At 46.2% G+C, this 16,204-nt stretch overlaps 1 protein-coding gene across 1 annotated transcript in view; it reads left to right on the top strand.

Annotated features, from left to right (window-relative positions):
• Positions 1 to 16,204, top strand: part of F8 (coagulation factor VIII) — a 122,537-nt gene that overhangs the window by 62,313 nt on the left and 44,020 nt on the right. Inside the window, exons 11-15 of the mRNA XM_019521223.1 lie at positions 1,616 to 1,827; positions 3,078 to 3,228; positions 3,741 to 3,950; positions 7,863 to 11,262; positions 14,358 to 14,523. Of these exons, the coding sequence (XP_019376768.1) occupies positions 1,616 to 1,827; positions 3,078 to 3,228; positions 3,741 to 3,950; positions 7,863 to 11,262; positions 14,358 to 14,523 (4,139 nt within the window). The remainder of the gene's footprint in view (positions 1 to 1,615; positions 1,828 to 3,077; positions 3,229 to 3,740; positions 3,951 to 7,862; positions 11,263 to 14,357; positions 14,524 to 16,204) is intronic.

The following is a 16,204-nucleotide window of genomic DNA, read 5'->3' as shown; positions in this document are numbered from 1 at the left end:
TATCAGGGGTGACCACCAGTATCTGGGGGAATGTTTGTTCACCAGAGCGCCCCAAAGGATGACGAGATCAAATGGTCATAAACTACTACAAGACTGTTTCAGGCTGGACATAAGGAAGAATTTCTTTACTGTCCGAGCCCCCAAGGTCTGGAACAGCTTGCCATCGGGGGTGGTTCAAGCACCTACATTGAACACCTTCAAGAGCAAATTGGATGCTTATCTTGCTGGGATCCTATGACCCCAGCTAACTTCCTGCCCTTTGGGCGGGGGGCTGGAGTCGATGATCTTCCGAGGTCCCTTCCAGCCCTAATGTCTATGAAATCTGTGAAAGGCTTTATTTACTACAAGTATTTAAAATCGAGTCAAGTGAGCCCAAACCAAATCAAAGTCCAGTAATTAACTATAAGGTGATGATTTCTCACCAAACAGGTGATGAAGAGGCGGTCTGTTTCTCTTCAAATTCTCGAGTAAGTTGGGCACATTAGCAACCGGTGTCAGAGAGCTCTCTCACTCTTGAAGTGTGCGCTGTTTGCTGTTTTACTGCCTTTTTATACCCTTAGTTTAGCATCTTCAAAGCATTCTTTTAGTTGTGTAAATCAAGAGAGTCCCAAGCAGTAATTGACAGGAAAAACCTGCTTGTTACTGGTTATCAGAAATTTTTAATTTAAATGAGTTACCTTCTTTGGTAACAAGAGGTTATTCAGTTTGAAAGATATCAAGAAACTGATTAACAGCCCAGAAAGACATACTAAATCAGAAGGAGACATCTATTACATAGGGAGAATGTCTCTTCCTGCACATAAACACAAGTTAGTCACAAAAGAAATTTTTACCATACTAATTAATCAAGGATAGACATTCCATATGGTTACATACCAGACAACTAAGAGTCTGCTTGAAGTCATTCTGAATATAGCAAGATAAGCTGGAAGAGATACTTCATTATGCCTTCTTAGATGGCCTACCCATGACTTTGCATCCTCTTGCAATATGCAGTTAGCATCAGTATTCTGTATTTTAACTTTTGTGAGTAGGCCCAAGCTTAGCATGAGTTTCAGAGTCATCAGCACCCACTGTATGTCTACACAGCACTATGAAATGTGATTGTATCCTGGGTAGGTATCTTTGCTGGCTTTCATCTGCCAGCTACAAGTGACAATACCAGTGAAGACAGTGGCACTGGCCTCAATATAGAATAGCAACTCTGGCTTTATATTCATGCCCCTGTGTCATCACTGCTAATTTTATTGTGTTACCTTGATTAAGATTAGCATTGGTACACCTATATGTACTGGAGTCACACCATTAATTTCAAGCTAGACATATCCCTTGATTTCAGTGAGATGTAAGCACATGCGCTCAATGCCCTTCCTGAATAGAGATGTTTTCTTGGTTCATACCCTTGGCCTGGAAATCTCACAGGATCAGGTCTTTTCCATGAGATATGAAGTGCCCTAATACCCATCATGAAATTTCAGCCCTGCTGCTTCTGGGACAGGTTGGCTCTGTGGGATGCTCATTTGATTTATTATTGTTCACTCTTTGTGAAGTTGGTTCCCCACTAAGTTTGGTGCCCAAACCTAATGCATCTTTTCTTGGGGTTGTCTTTTGCCAGAGAAAGATGTGAAGGATATATCCATTCCACCTGGCCAGTCATTCACATACAGCTGGAAAGTGACAATGGAGGATGGACCAGCCAGCTCAGACCCTCTCTGCCTCACCCGTTTCTACTACAGCTCCATCAACCCAGAACGAGATATAGCCTCGGGGCTGATAGGGCCTCTTCTGATCTGCTATAAAAAAACAATGGATCAAAGAGGCAATCAGGTGGGTCCCTTCATTTCAGTCTAACCTCTGTCATTATAAAGGGAGGGTTTCAAGTAATTACTGACATGAGCTGTAACCAAAGGACACAGGACGTTTGTTACCTTCTGTCCTTTTTGCAGGACAGAATATCTGTGGTGCAACATTGTGACTTTGTTTCTAAGGGGATGGGTTTTAGTGTGAGCATGGGGTAGCTTCAATCTGGGACACACTCAGCCTGGCAAGGCCTGACTTGCTCTGGATTCTGTAATCTCAGCCTAAGCACATTCTCCAGACCCACTTTGTAGAACACTTGCCTACTAGGGCTGTGCGAAGCTTCAGGTGCTGATTCGATTCGGAGGAGATTTGGCCTGATTCAGCGGCCGAATCTCTGAATCTGAATCGAATCAGGAGACCAATAAAAAGTTCTGAATCTATTTGAAGTCTCTGAATCAATTTGGAAAAGATTTGGAGAAAGATTTGGCGATTTGGACAGTCCCTACTCGCTGCTGCAGGGAGCTGGACCCAGACTCCATGCCAGCAAGTAGGAGGTGGGGTGGGGGGGGCTGAAGGAGTGGGGAGGAGACCATGGGAGGACACCCACCAGGCCCCGTCCCCTGCTTGCTCCCCCAGCCCCACTGAGCGCCCACTGACCTCTGCCAGCTCTCTCAGTCCCATCAACAGCTGCCCCGACCGGCCCCAGTGTCCTGATGCTTTAAAAAAAAAAAAATGCCCCACACTCACTGGCTGCTGCAGTAGCTGTTGGGGCCCCTGGGAGCTCATGGTAGAACCACCCCCACTCAGCGCAGGGCAGTGGGGGGCAGCACAGCTCCCCCCACTCCTGGCAGCAACTGGTGAGTTCAGGGCTTTTTAAAAAATTTTTAAAGAGTTGGGACGCTGGGGCTGGGTGGGGCAGTATTTGACGGGGCTGGGAGAGTGGGCGCGGGATGGGGCTCATTTGATTTGGAGATTTGACCAATTCAGCAGTGGCTGAATCTCTGAATCAGATTCAGCCGGATCGATTTGGGATGATTTGGGACACTGATTTGAATCACTGAATCAAATCACCATCCCCCAAATCGCCGAATCCAAATGCAAAGCAAATACTAGCTGCTTTGCACACGCCTATTGCCTACCTACCATGAAGTTCTTGGTGTGAGTTTGACCAAATACACACGCACACACACATACGTACACACATGACCTTTGGCCCTCTGTCTCCAACCTAACCAGAACCATCCTAGGCTATGAACAGGCTCCTTTTTCATTTCCAGATGTTGTCAGATGAGGCAAATTTTGTGCTGTTTTCTGTCATTGATGAAAACCGGAGCTGGTACTTGGCAGAGAACATACAGCGGTTCTGCACAGATGCAGCCCAAGTGAATACTCAGGATCCTGAATTCTACACTTCGAATGTTATGCACAGTGAGTAACCAGGGATGGAAGTTATATGTGGAGGACAGAGGGAGAAGATAGGATTGGCCAGACATTGGAACAGAGGTTCAAGTGGGTTGTCATATGTCCTGATCTGGGGGTCTTTTAGGAGAAATTTCTTGGAGTCCCAAAAAGAGCTGTCAATCTCTCTTGTGATTTGGGCTCTTCTACAAGAAGAATGTTAACCAGAGGCGACTGGTAGGGGGAGCACAGGGGTGCACATGCCTCCCTTGACGGGGCTGGTGCCCCCCCCAACAGCCAATACTAATGCTGTCAGCAGGGCTGGTGACCCCCTTGACAGGGCCGCTGCTGTTGGTGTTTTCTGAGGGTGCCCCCCCAGATTCAGGAGGCAACAGTCACTCATGATGTTAACAAGATCTTGCTGCTTGTGGCATCCATTGATCTGAAGTCTTGTTTGTTCTGTCATGCCAACTAATTAAAGTTTAGCTACTATATAAGACTAAGTCTTCTGTGTAACATTTCACACCCTATGTCTCTTCCAGCTATTAATGGTTACGTCTTTGACAACCTAAACCTCAACCTTTGCCTGAACCAAGTAGTATACTGGTATGTCTTAAGTGTTGGTGCACAGACAGACTTCCTCTCTGTTTTCTTCTCTGGGAACACCTTCAAACGTAACATGGTCCATGAAGACACTCTCACCCTCTTCCCATTTTCTGGGGAAACTATTATCACGGACTTGGAAAAGAAAGGTTAGTAGGTATAGGTATTTCATAAGTTAATGTGTGTAGCTGGTATATATATGGTACATCTTAGAAGACTCAGGTCTAGGGATCAACTAGGAAAATAACCATCAGGTTTATTAAGAGATTGACATTAATTTGCCAACTCTCAGCTGACAGCACTTTTCTGCCGGCTCGAGATAAGCTCCTCTTCCGACCACAGCTACCCCACAGACTCAGGTGACATCAACAGAACAAACTTTCAGTGTCTGGCTGCATTACACAAGAGTTGACCATGCCTGAACACTACTGTGAAGAACTGATCTAGCTAGCTGGGTGGTTAGTACAGAGGGAGGCCATGCCTGTCCCAGCTTCTGTAAGCCAACCTCAGTGTACATACCAAGGGCTCTTGGCATCCTTCCATCTCCTCCCACAGACTTTCTTCTTGTGTGCCATTCCCACAGACTTTTTGTGTGCACCTTTTTTCTTGGTCAATCTAAATCCCCCATAACTTTCAACAACTTGCCATTGTTACAGCCTTGAATTGCAACCACAGAATATTCTGTTCCTATAAAATCCCATCTCTGGTTGGTTATGATGCCAAACCTCTTAAGACTAGTTTGGATCTAGTAAATACAGTTACCACCTGACGGACATCTGGGATCCTTTACAAAATAACTGCACCCCTTGTGTCTAGTTTCCACAGGCGAAAAATAGCTGCTCTCATCATTACACATTTCAGCGGTGTTCCCAAATAGAGGCAAATGATAAGGCCCCAGTCCCCCCAACCTATGATTGGCTGAGGGGCCCCAGCAGTTCCACCCTCACCATTGATTGGTTGTGAGGGCTGTCTGTCATGTGGCCCCACCCCTCACCACCGATTGGTGGAAAGGGTTGGGGGCTGCATGACAGGCAGCCCTCTCAGCCAATCGGACTTCTTTGGGGAGCCAGCATTTTATTTTCAGTAATTTTTTTTTTTTTTTTTCAGGAAGCCTGCCAACATCACAGACAAAGTTACCAAGTCCACTTATAATAAGTGGAATTGGGCTTGTTTTTTAAAAAGTTGCTTTAATTTTTTGAGTCACGGATTGTGGTTTTTTGGGCTTGTTTTATTTGGAGGTCGCTTATTTTGGGCTTTTTTGTAATAGGTGACTTAAACAAAAAAAGTTATAGTTTAAAAATGGTTGTAGGAGTGGTTCTGGTGACTGACTGGTGTCGATGTATATTGGTGGGAGGGTGGGGGGCACAAAATGGCAGATCTGGTTGGCAGCCGGACTTCATTTCCCAGCAGCCCCTGCTCTCATGGCTCAGGCTGATTTTCATGGAGACCCCAGCAGCAGCCCCCCCTGTGATGGTGTGGGGTTGGGGTTTCCATGGAGACCAGCCCCAGCAGTGCTGGCAGGGCAGGTGGCAGGGCAGGGTGGGGCTCTGGGGCCAGGCTGGGATCTTGCAGTGGTGACAGTGTGATCCAGAACTTCTTGGGCTTGTTTTGGGCATTTTTTAAAGGCAGTGCCACTTTTTTTCTCTTGAGACTTGGCAACACGGATCACAAAGCTTGCCATTTTTCACGGAGCCTGCCATTTTTCATGTTGTCTGTGAAAATCAGGCAATCACAAATTCAGTAAGTCCCTACACATGATAGTGAATGCCATGCTGTGCCTATGGCTTGCTGTTGATATCAAGAAAATCAGTTGTGGAGAGAGGACTGCAGGGCAGGGCACAAAGTAAAAACACAGAATTCAGAAGAGGAGACTGAGCAGAGAAGCTTGGACAATGTCTATTCTGTGAAGGAGTCCAAGGAATCACTGGACACTACTCCGAAGAGCTCTGTCCAGATGCATTAATGGACAAGGGGCTGGAAAAGGCCCCAGAGTCACAGAGGGTCTTTCCAACCAGCCTCACTGGCAGCCCTGGAGACCAAAGGCCTCTGTTGCTCCATGGACTAGGTTAGGCTCAGACAGTGCAAGGTGACTGGATAGCAGCAAGGAGTCAGGAAACTTGACTTCAACCCCTGTGCTATTGTATGTCCTTAGGTACATAAAAACTTTTAGGAGCCAGGGCAGCACATAGACTAAATTGCCCCCAGCTGGCCCTGGTTACTGAGTGAGCCTGGCTACCAGAGACCTAACTACCACCAGCTGGCCCCAGTTGTCTGCATGGGGTTGGCTGTCTGCTTGTCTATCTAACCTTGGACTTCTGACTCCTTGCTCTTAGTTTTCTGGTTCCTACCTTTTGATCCCTAGGTTACCGTTCCCAGGGTCCTGCCTGTTTGTTCCTAGCTCTCCAGGCCTGCTTATTTGTTCCTGCTTTTTTGTTCCCTAGGTCTTGCTTATTGGCTTCCTGGCTCTATCCTCATTCCTGATTCCCACCTGCTGACTCCTTGTTCCAGACTCCAGCCAAGACCCCTTGTGCTTCCAGACTCCAGCCTGTACCCCTGTTCTCTGACAGCTGGCTTCTCACTTATGGCAGTCACCCATGTCCTGGTCCCATACAGCCAGGGTTGCCTGCTTTGGACTCCTTGGCTTATGACAATGGTCTGGATCTCTGTTTCTTGTTCTTAACTCCTCCTAGCTTGTGGTTTTACCCAGGCTGACTGCCTATGTCTCAGTTCCTTGTAGACCTTGGCTTATCAAGTAGCCTGCCCCTGACTCTGACCCTTTCTTTCCCAACATCACATATTCCTGATGCCCTAAGTTGTGATTCTTTTGGGTCATGCCTTGACTACCTATATCCCAGTCATACCCTGACAGAAATGTAGACTTGAAGAGGACTCATGGTCCATTGAATCTAATTCCCTGAATTTGCAGGCAACCACTTACCCAAAGTTTTACAAAATTCCCATTTCAAACCCTTATACATAACTACAAGGCACAGAACCAGAAACACTGAGCACAGCATGCCATAGGTAACATCAGGGAAGGTGAGGTCACTGCTAGTGCCCTGCCACTGCAATAGCTGGGAAATAGTTTCCTGTTTCTGCCACTTCAGTTTCCCCAATCTTGCTTCCCTACAGTTGTAAAAAGAACAAATAGCACATCTCTTTGCAAGAATGGTGATTCTTTATTAGAAGGCAACAGCTAAATCCAGAATATGATTATTGTCCTTATGTCAAGTCTTGTCATTCAGAATTGCCTAGGACAGTAAATCAAATTTAAGTTGTATGTATTGTATTCACTACTTCATGGTTATACTCTGTAAACACCATTGTGGAGACATATCAGTTTCCCCAATCTTGCTTCCCTACAGTTGTAAAAAGAACAAATAGCACATCTCTTTGCAAGAATGGTGATTCTTTATTAGAAGGCAACAGCTAAATCCAGAATATGATTATTGTCCTTATGTCAAGTCTTGTCATTCAGAATTGCCTAGGACAGTAAATCAAATTTAAGTTGTATGTATTGTATTCACTACTTCATGGTTATACTCTGTAAACACCATTGTGGAGACATATCAGTTTCCCCAATCTTGCTTCCCTACAGTTGTAAAAAGAACAAATAGCACATCTCTTTGCAAGAATGGTGATTCTTTATTAGAAGGCAACAGCTAAATCCAGAATATGATTATTGTCCTTATGTCAAGTCTTGTCATTCAGAATTGCCTAGGACAGTAAATCAAATTTAAGTTGTATGTATTGTATTCACTACTTCATGGTTATACTCTGTAAACACCATTGTGGAGACATATCAGGTAAATGTATTCAAGTCATTAGTTATGTTATGCACCATTAAAGTAATCAAAGACCCCTGTCAGGGTTAATGCTAATACTTCCAGAAATGTCATACTATGTGGAGACATAGAAATGAGAATGTGGTTAGTCTATTGCAGAGGGAAGATAGGATTTGCTGAACAAGGACTTCCTAACAAGTTACCATAGCAATACTAACACTCCAGATTTCCTGGTGTGTTGAATTAACTCTGTTCTTTCTTCCTTTCCTGAGACAGGTGTATGGATGCTGGGATGTCTGAATCCTGAATTTAGAGACCGAGGAATGCAGGCAAAATTCACAGTCTCTAATTGTAACCCTGATTCTGATCTGTATTACAATGAGGGAGATTATGATGATCAGATAGATGACAATGTCTTTCAACCCAGGGGCTTCTCCAAGAGAAAGAGACGGCATAATAGGCCTTGTCTGAGGAAGCATCAGAATAACATTTCTTCTGAAAATGAAACAGAGAAGCTCAACTACCAGCTAACACCCTGCTTGAGAAAACCTAGCCAGCCCCTCAAATTCAACAGCCTGCAAAGCAGTTGGAGGGATTCCATGGACACCTCTTCCAATGTCACATCAGTATTTTCAGAGAGGAGCCCAGATCAGCACAGCATTTCCATGTTTTCCCTACAAGAGACCAACCCTGAGCCAGTATCCTATGATTCCTTCCTAGAAGAAGAAGAACTATCAAAAATAGTAATCTCAGATCAAGGATCTGAGGATCCTCTTCTTGAAGGAAACTCTACAAGTATACGTAAAACAAACCATTTTAATAAAAGCTCAGCAACAGCTGGTCCTTATAAAGAAGGAGATACTCTCTTCCAAACACATAGACTAAATCCAGTAGGAGAAATGGTTAAAGAGAACTTGGAGTTACAAAAGTCAGTAGAGAATGTGGCATTTCAACCAACCACACTATTAGCCAAACTGGAAGTATTTCCAAAAGGGAATGTTAATTTAAGACAGGTAAAGGAATCAGCACGCAGGATGGCCCTTCACGAATCCATTTCCTTAAGTGCTGCAGATGCTTCTATTCAGAAGCATGGTAACTCACTGCAACAGGATGAATTAGAGCATGATTCTGGATTTCAGGAAAGGTCTTCATTAGATAAAGAACTGTCTCTAGAAAATAGTATTAAAGCATCATTAAAATTACACAGGTCATCAGATGACACAAAAAGTACTTCCATAATTAATACAAACTCCTCTTTAGAGATTAGCACATCAGCACCATCAGCCAAGTCAACAGATGATACAAGTATTCATGTTATGACCTACAATAATGTTGGAAAAACATTTCTTAAAAACACTGGTACATCAACACAACTAGATTCTAGTTTGGAAAATTATGCAAGTCCTCAAGAAACGGTTATGTTGGATCTGTATGAAACTTCTCAAGAAGTGAATGCTTCTGTACCAAAGTTAAATAGCTCAGCACATGATCTCATACTTCAAGAGAACATATCATCTACAAATGGAAAGGTATTTGTTGAAAAGACTGTAGTATCATCACATTTAAAGAAATATTCAAGTGAAAAAGGAATTCAAAGGAAACCTGTATTTCATAAGAAAAGTTTTCTTCTTGGTAGAACCAACTTGTCATTAGATGGCATAGCAGATATGAGGCTGATGGAAAATGGATCACTGGATGATAAAACAAGGATTATTACACCACTAGGACAGAACAGATCTACACAAAATCAAAGCCTTTCAAGTATTAAGGACAACTTGTCTGCAGAAAATGGCATGAGGCTAGAATTGAATGAATCTGCCAATGATACAAGGTTTCCAGAAACAAATTTTTTGGACAGCAGTGAAATTCTTGACAACAGATATGTTACTACACAGGAAAGTAATGATTTAATATTGGCAGCAAAGTTTAAAGATGCTACACAAAGGAAGGAACTATCTGAAATAAAAAATATTGCTTTACACAAAGCAAATATGATGGGCAAAAATATGAGGCTCCCTTTGCTGAACAGTGAAGAGACATTTCAGAAACGTGATAGCATAGCAGAACAATTAGATGGGCCAACAAATGACTCAAGGATCCCAGAAACCAGCTCTTTAAATGAGAACATTTATCCCAAAGGGAATGTTCCTCCATCAGAACTAGAACACTTGATAAATGGCACAGGCCTCTCAGAAGTCAATTCATCTGACACAAAAAATGTAATCCATAAAAGTGATGTAACGGAGCTTGACTCAGATCACTGGACCACTGAAAACCAAGTGAACAAGGCCACTTCTAAGACCTGCAATCAATACTCTCTTTTGTGTAGCACTCATAAAAAAAAACAGTCCCTGAGGTCATTTCAGGTTTTGCTGGAAAAGATGCAGCTACAGCAAGGGCTAGACAATAAAGCCAGAGCATGGGAGGGAAGGCAGAGCCCTGACAAAAATATGCAGAGAACCAGAGCTGTGCTTGGAGACACTGGTACTAAAGTGGGCTATGAGCACAGGGGAACCCCCTCCACTGAAAGATTATCCATAGAAGATACAACAATGAGAGACCATAGAGCAACTAATACTGGTAGCTCCACTGGATATATCAGGGCTGCTTTTGTTTCTCATTCATCAAGCCCTACCCAATCTGATGCCATGCTGTACTTTACCAGTAGTCATGAACCAAGAACATTAGAGGAACACCATGGCAATCAAGATAGGAATATAGCTTTCAGAAGAGATAGCACCTTTGTCGAAGTAGATGAGTCAGAGGAAGAGGAAACTGCTATGATTCCTGCAAATTCAAGTGAGAACACTAGCGAAAGAGAAGAGGTGGGACCTGAGTCAGGAACAAAGTCCACTGCATTAGCTAGAGAGCAAACTAGGATGATGAACCCCATCTCACTGCAAGTTATAGGGCAAAATAGTAGAGATGAGATGTCTAAAGGAAGTGAGATGCAGCACAGAACGGTCAACGATCAGGAGACCCCTTTGAGTTTGCAGCGCAACCAGAAAAGGCTTATGGATGAAGAGGTGAGCGCTTTCAAGCAGCTTAAATTAAGGGAAGATATGACTATCAGCAAACTGCAGCAGGGACTTGAATCTAACAGTATTAAGGACCATGGATTAGGGAATGAGTCTAGATGGAGTTCAGCAACAAAACATGCTGTAGAAATCCATGCACAACAAGCCTCCACAGAAAATAATCTACTTCCCTCTGGAGATACAGCTATAAATGAGACCATTAAAGAGGATCAATGGGAGTCAAAAGACAGCCAGAAAAAAAATCAGGTGTTTAATGGGGAAGAGATCACTTCCTCCTCAGACAGGAAAGTACCAACATTAGAAATGAAGGAGGAGGCACCAGGGATAGATGGGGCACAGGGAATTGTGGAAAGCACTGGTGAAATAAAGCAGAGAAGCTTGACTGCTAGGTCTGAAAGTCCTGGAGAGATTGGTGGCTTAAACTATATGGCAAAGTCTGATACTGCAACATCTCAAAAGGAAAAAGCAGACTACGATGATTACAGCAACAATGAACAAAATGTAGATTTTGACATCTATGATGAGGAATACCAGGATCTACGCTCCTTCCAAGGCAAAGCCCGGCAGTATTTCATTGCAGCAGTTGAGGTGGTGTGGGAATATGGGAATCAAAGACCTCAGCACTTTCTAAAAGCAAGGTATGTTTTACCAATCACATTCGCCTATTCTATACATTCCTTCTACCCAAATGATTGCTTTTTCTGTTCAAAGCAACTTGGATAAATAAGGCAAAAGAACAAATAGGTTCCTTCAGTCTCCACCATGTCATAGATATACAGTCCCACCACAGATGGAACTTCTTTAAGCACCGATTCCCTTCCACTGCAATAGATTCTCATTTTTCTCTTATCCATCAGCCCTTGAGCTTCCTCCCTGAGCCAGGCAATGCCCTGCAATCTCCTGCCCTGCTTCAGTTTCATCAATGAGCTTAGAACTTCCTTGGCTGCGGACCCTTGATCTCACTGCCCAGCTGTAACTAGCCCTATCAAGTAGCTTGTGCTACTGTTTGCCTTGGCAGATAGGGGTCAGGAGTTGAAGCCCCAGGTAGGCCTCCTACAGAATATGGCAGTATCCTCAGAACATGAAAACATTGTGCTATTCTTTAGTTAGTCCCGCTTGACAGTCCCTCCATACCATTGAGGGCCCAGAAAGGAAAATCCTGCATGGAACAGCTTGCATGCCATGTGCTGTAAGGGTGCTCTGGTGATCGTGGGGCCATGGGTTACCATATGTCTGGGTTTTCCCAGACGTGTCCTCTCTTTTGCGCCCCTGTGCTGCGTCCAGGTGGGTTTTTGAAAAAAGAGCAAATGTCTGGGTTTCCTGCTGTGCCAGGCTGGCCGCTTCAGGCTGGGAGTAGCGGACAAGGTGATTGGCTGTTGAGGGTCACGTGCTCCTTGTGTGGACTCAGGCAAGCCAGTGAGAGAGAGGGGGAGAGAAAGAGAGCGAGGAGCGGGGCTGGGGTTGGTGGGGGGCAGAGACTGCAGGTCCAGAGTGCGGGAGGCTGGCAGGTCTAGAGGGCAGGGCAGGGGGCTGTAGGTCGGGAGTGAGGGGCACGGGGGATGGGACATGTGACTGTGGGCTGGATGTGCAGGGCACTGGCAGCGCCAAGGGGCTGCAGGTCAGGAGTGAGGGGCACCGGCAGGGCTGGGGGACAGGGGTCTATGGGTTGGGAGTGAGGGGCATCAGCAGGGCTGGGAGCCAGGGCAGGGGGCTGCAGGTTGGGAGTGAGGGGCACCAGCAAGGGGGCAGAGGCTGTGGATCAGGAGTGAGGGGCACGGGGGACAGGACAGGTGACTGTGGGTTGGGTGTGCAGGGCACTGGCGGTGCCAGGAGGCTGTGGGTTGGGAGTGAGGGGCACCAGCAAGGGGTTGGGGGCAGGGTACTACTGTTTGGGAATGAAGGGCACTGGCAGGGGTCAGTGGGTCCAGAGTGAGGGGCAGCAGCAGGGTTGGTGGGGGGGCATGTGGCTTGTCAGTGAGGGGCAATACAATGAGCAGGGGCAGGGCACCGCTGCCCCTGCCCCATTATATTCCCCCTGCCTGTTCCTCCTTTCCCCCCCATTAGAGGTGTCCTCTTTTTTGGACCTGGAGATATGGTAACCCTAGCAGGCTTGAGATTAAGATACAGCAATCTCATTCACATCCTCTTCCCATATGCTTGGATGCTGCCATACCAGGAATTTTCCATAAGTGATTATGGACATTAAAAACTAAGAAGCTAGAGAAGCTAGTGAAGGCCAGAGTCCTTTTAAATGTTCATCCCCTTTGCCTGAGAATGAGGACAAACCAAAAGTGTCCCAGCAGCTATTGTGTCCCTATAGATCTCTCAGTTGCACAATCACCTCGTGCTTTGCTGCTTAAAACCCAGTGAGAACCTACTGGTGCTCCTTGACTGACTGCAAATTATCTGGTCAGACAAGGAAAGGCCATTAATAGCAAAATCCTGGTGGAGGCACACATTAAAGGAGTTAATGGAAGGATGGGACCTGCACTGAAGGCCAGGGTGGAGATCCAGCCCTGTGCATTAGATTACATAGGGTGCATCTACAAAAGACGCTTTACAGCAAAGTAGCATAGTTTACTGCACAGTAAGGATGTGCATCTACATGTGCACATGCTTACTGTGCAGTAAACCATGCTAACTGCAAGTAAATTTGCTATCTGCAAATACAAGTAACCAATTTACTTGTGATTACTAACTGTGCAGTAGTGCTTACGTAGATGCCTGACTGGGAGCAAATCTGCTCCCAGTCAGCCAGCCACCAGGGGGTGGAAGATTGCTCTTTGCCCCTGGCAGCTGTCTCCTGCTGGGGTGGGCTCTGCCACTGGAGCCCAAGTGGGGAATATGACCCTCTACCCTGGCAGCAGGGAGATTCAAGACCCCTGCTCCCCACCCTGAGGTTGCAATCGAGGAGTGGGGGCTAGGAGATCCTTATTTCTCAGCCCCTGCTTTGCCATTATGATCAGGGAGCAGGGAGCTAGGAGATCCTTATCTCCCAGTGCAAGCTGCATGACTGCAGGGCTGGTGCTTGGGGATCCTTATCTCCAGGGACCGCAGCCTGTTCCCCACCCAGCTCCATGATCACGGAGCTGCATGGGAAACAGGCCCTCCAGCTCCTGTCCTGCAATCAGAGCAGGAGCTGGGAACTATCTTGGTTAGGGGCAGGTCCCAGCTCTGTGCCCCGATTGGGCAATCGAGGCGCAGGGCTTGGAAACACCTGCGGGACTGGGGCAGGTCCCAGCCCCCTGTCCCAATCCGCTGGTGGGGCAGCTAGTAGTGAGCCCCAGCTGGGCAGGGAATCCAATCAAGGAGCTGGGACTGGGAGCTCCCTGCTGCTGAGGCAGGGGGACATTGTCCCCACCCTGGCAGCAGGGAGCAATGTCCCAGACCTGGCCAGGAGACAGCTGTCTCTTGGCCCTGTGCTTCCTGCCAACCCCTGAGCTAGCACCCAGGGGAGTGTAGAGCTCGTTCTGGTAGCAGCAGGGAACCATTGCAGGACCCCAGGAAGAGCAGTTTGCAAATCTGCTTCCACTTCCCTACATGTGTAGATGCCTGCCCGGGAGCACTTACTCGCAAATATTTTACTCATGAATAAATTGCTTGTGGATCTAATGCATGTGCAGGCACACCTATACTCAGATGTCTCTGCACCAGGCCTTCCGCTTGGTGTCTTTGACTGCAGTCTTCACACAGGGCAATGTCAGGACTGGCCTGACCTCCCTCTTCCTTGCAGGGGTCCCAGGACGCACTGGAGGAAGGTTGTTAAGCAGTACCGGAAGGTTGTTTTCCGAGAGTATCTGGATGAATCTTTCACTCAGCTTCTGCCTCGTGGAGAACTCGATGAGCACTTGGGAATCCTGGGGCCATACATCAGGGCGGAACAGGATGACAGGATTGTGGTAAATTAATCTGGAATCAGTTTTTCAGAGGTGATACTTATATGGGCTTAGTAGCAATCAGTAGCAAGAATATTCGAATATTCTTGGGATTTTTATTTGTATGCTTATAGTACACAGAGGCCCCCACTGAGCTCCGGGCCCTGTTGTGCTTGCAATTGTACATACCCATAGCAGCACAGGGTTTCTGCTCCAAAGAGCTTACAGTTTAATGAAAACTGGCTGGGGAAATTGGCAACAAAGGCAGAGAATGGGACTCACCCAGAGTCCCCCAGCAGATCAGGGTCTAACTTGTTAGGTTGTCCTGATAGAAAGAGCAGTCTTTAGAAAATCCACACAGTTCTGGATGTAATGAGCTTGCAGAGAGAAACAGAGGGCTGAAAGGGGGAAGGAAGAGACAGGGGTTCAGTATGACTCCTCTTAGAGGTGTATGGTCTTCGGACAGACTCTTGCCCAAATCCCACTGTCACTAAAGATCTGTGTGCACTGGACTGGAGTCAAGTTAAGTAGGGAGTTGCGAACTCTTTGTCTGCATGGGAAATGGCATCACTTTCCCTTAAAGTGTTTTTAAATTAATCTTGATAAACCAGTGCAGACTCCCCCATGGAAACTACTTTGGAGAGACTTATTTCCATTTACCGGAAACTTGTCTCTAGTGGTCTTGAGCTAAACTGAAATTAAAGCATCCACACAGGAGTTTGCAGTGATTTGGTAAATTTTTATTTACACTTTTGGTCAAACTGGTACAACTGCCTCATACAGACAAAGCCTCAGATTGAACAGTTTGACCATATGAATTTTGCTGGCCAGTGTGGGCAGCAGAGGGCCAGACTGGGGCCCATTTCCAATGGCCACTGCCAGGTGAGTTCAAACATAGTCCTCAGTTCTGTGTGGATGGACCTGTTCATTACATGCATGTAGGAAAAGGGAGACTTTGGAGGGCTTCTTAACATCCAGGAGGGGGATGCAGCATCATCCTGAAATTTCATAGATTTCATAGACATTAGGGGTGGAAGGGACCTTGGAAGATCATTGGGTCCAGCCCCCTACCCCAGGGACAGGAAATCAGCTAGGGTCAAAGGATCCCAGCAAGATAAGTGTCCAAACGTTTCTTAAAAGAGTCCAGAGTAGGTGCTTGCAGCACCTCTGGAGGGAGTCTATTCCAGGCCTTGGGGGCTTGGACAGTAAAGAAGTTTTTCCTTATGTCCAGCCTAAAACAGTCTTGGAGGAGTTTGTGACCGTTGGCCCTTGTCATCCCTTAGGGCGCTCTGGTGAACAGATGTCACCCTAGATCTTGATGCATATCCCTTATGTACTTGTAGGCAGCCACTAGGTCACCCCTGAGCCTGCGCTTTTCCAGGCTGAAGAGTCCCCATGGCTCTCAGGCTCTCATCATAAGGCCTATTCTCCTGCCCTCTGATCATGTGTGTGGCTCTTCTCTGGACTCTCTCAAGCTTCTCCACATCCTTCTTGAATGGTGGAGCCCAGAACTGGATGCAGTACTCCAGCTGTGGCCTCACCAAGGCCGAGTACAGCGGGAGGATGACAGCCTGAGATTTGCTTGAGAAGCCTCTGTGGATGCAAACCAGCTTGTCGAGAATGGTCTCTGATATTTTTTCCTAGAATCTTTCCAGAGATTGAGGTCAAGCTGATTGGCCTGTAGTTCCCTGGATTTACTTTCCTC

Source organism: Gavialis gangeticus, unplaced genomic scaffold (assembly GCF_001723915.1).
Source record: "Gavialis gangeticus isolate Ggan-Ray unplaced genomic scaffold, GavGan_comp1, whole genome shotgun sequence".
NCBI lineage: Eukaryota > Metazoa > Chordata > Crocodylia > Gavialidae > Gavialis > Gavialis gangeticus.
Note: the sequence above shows the minus strand (reverse complement) of the source record. Positions and strands in the feature narration are given on the sequence as shown.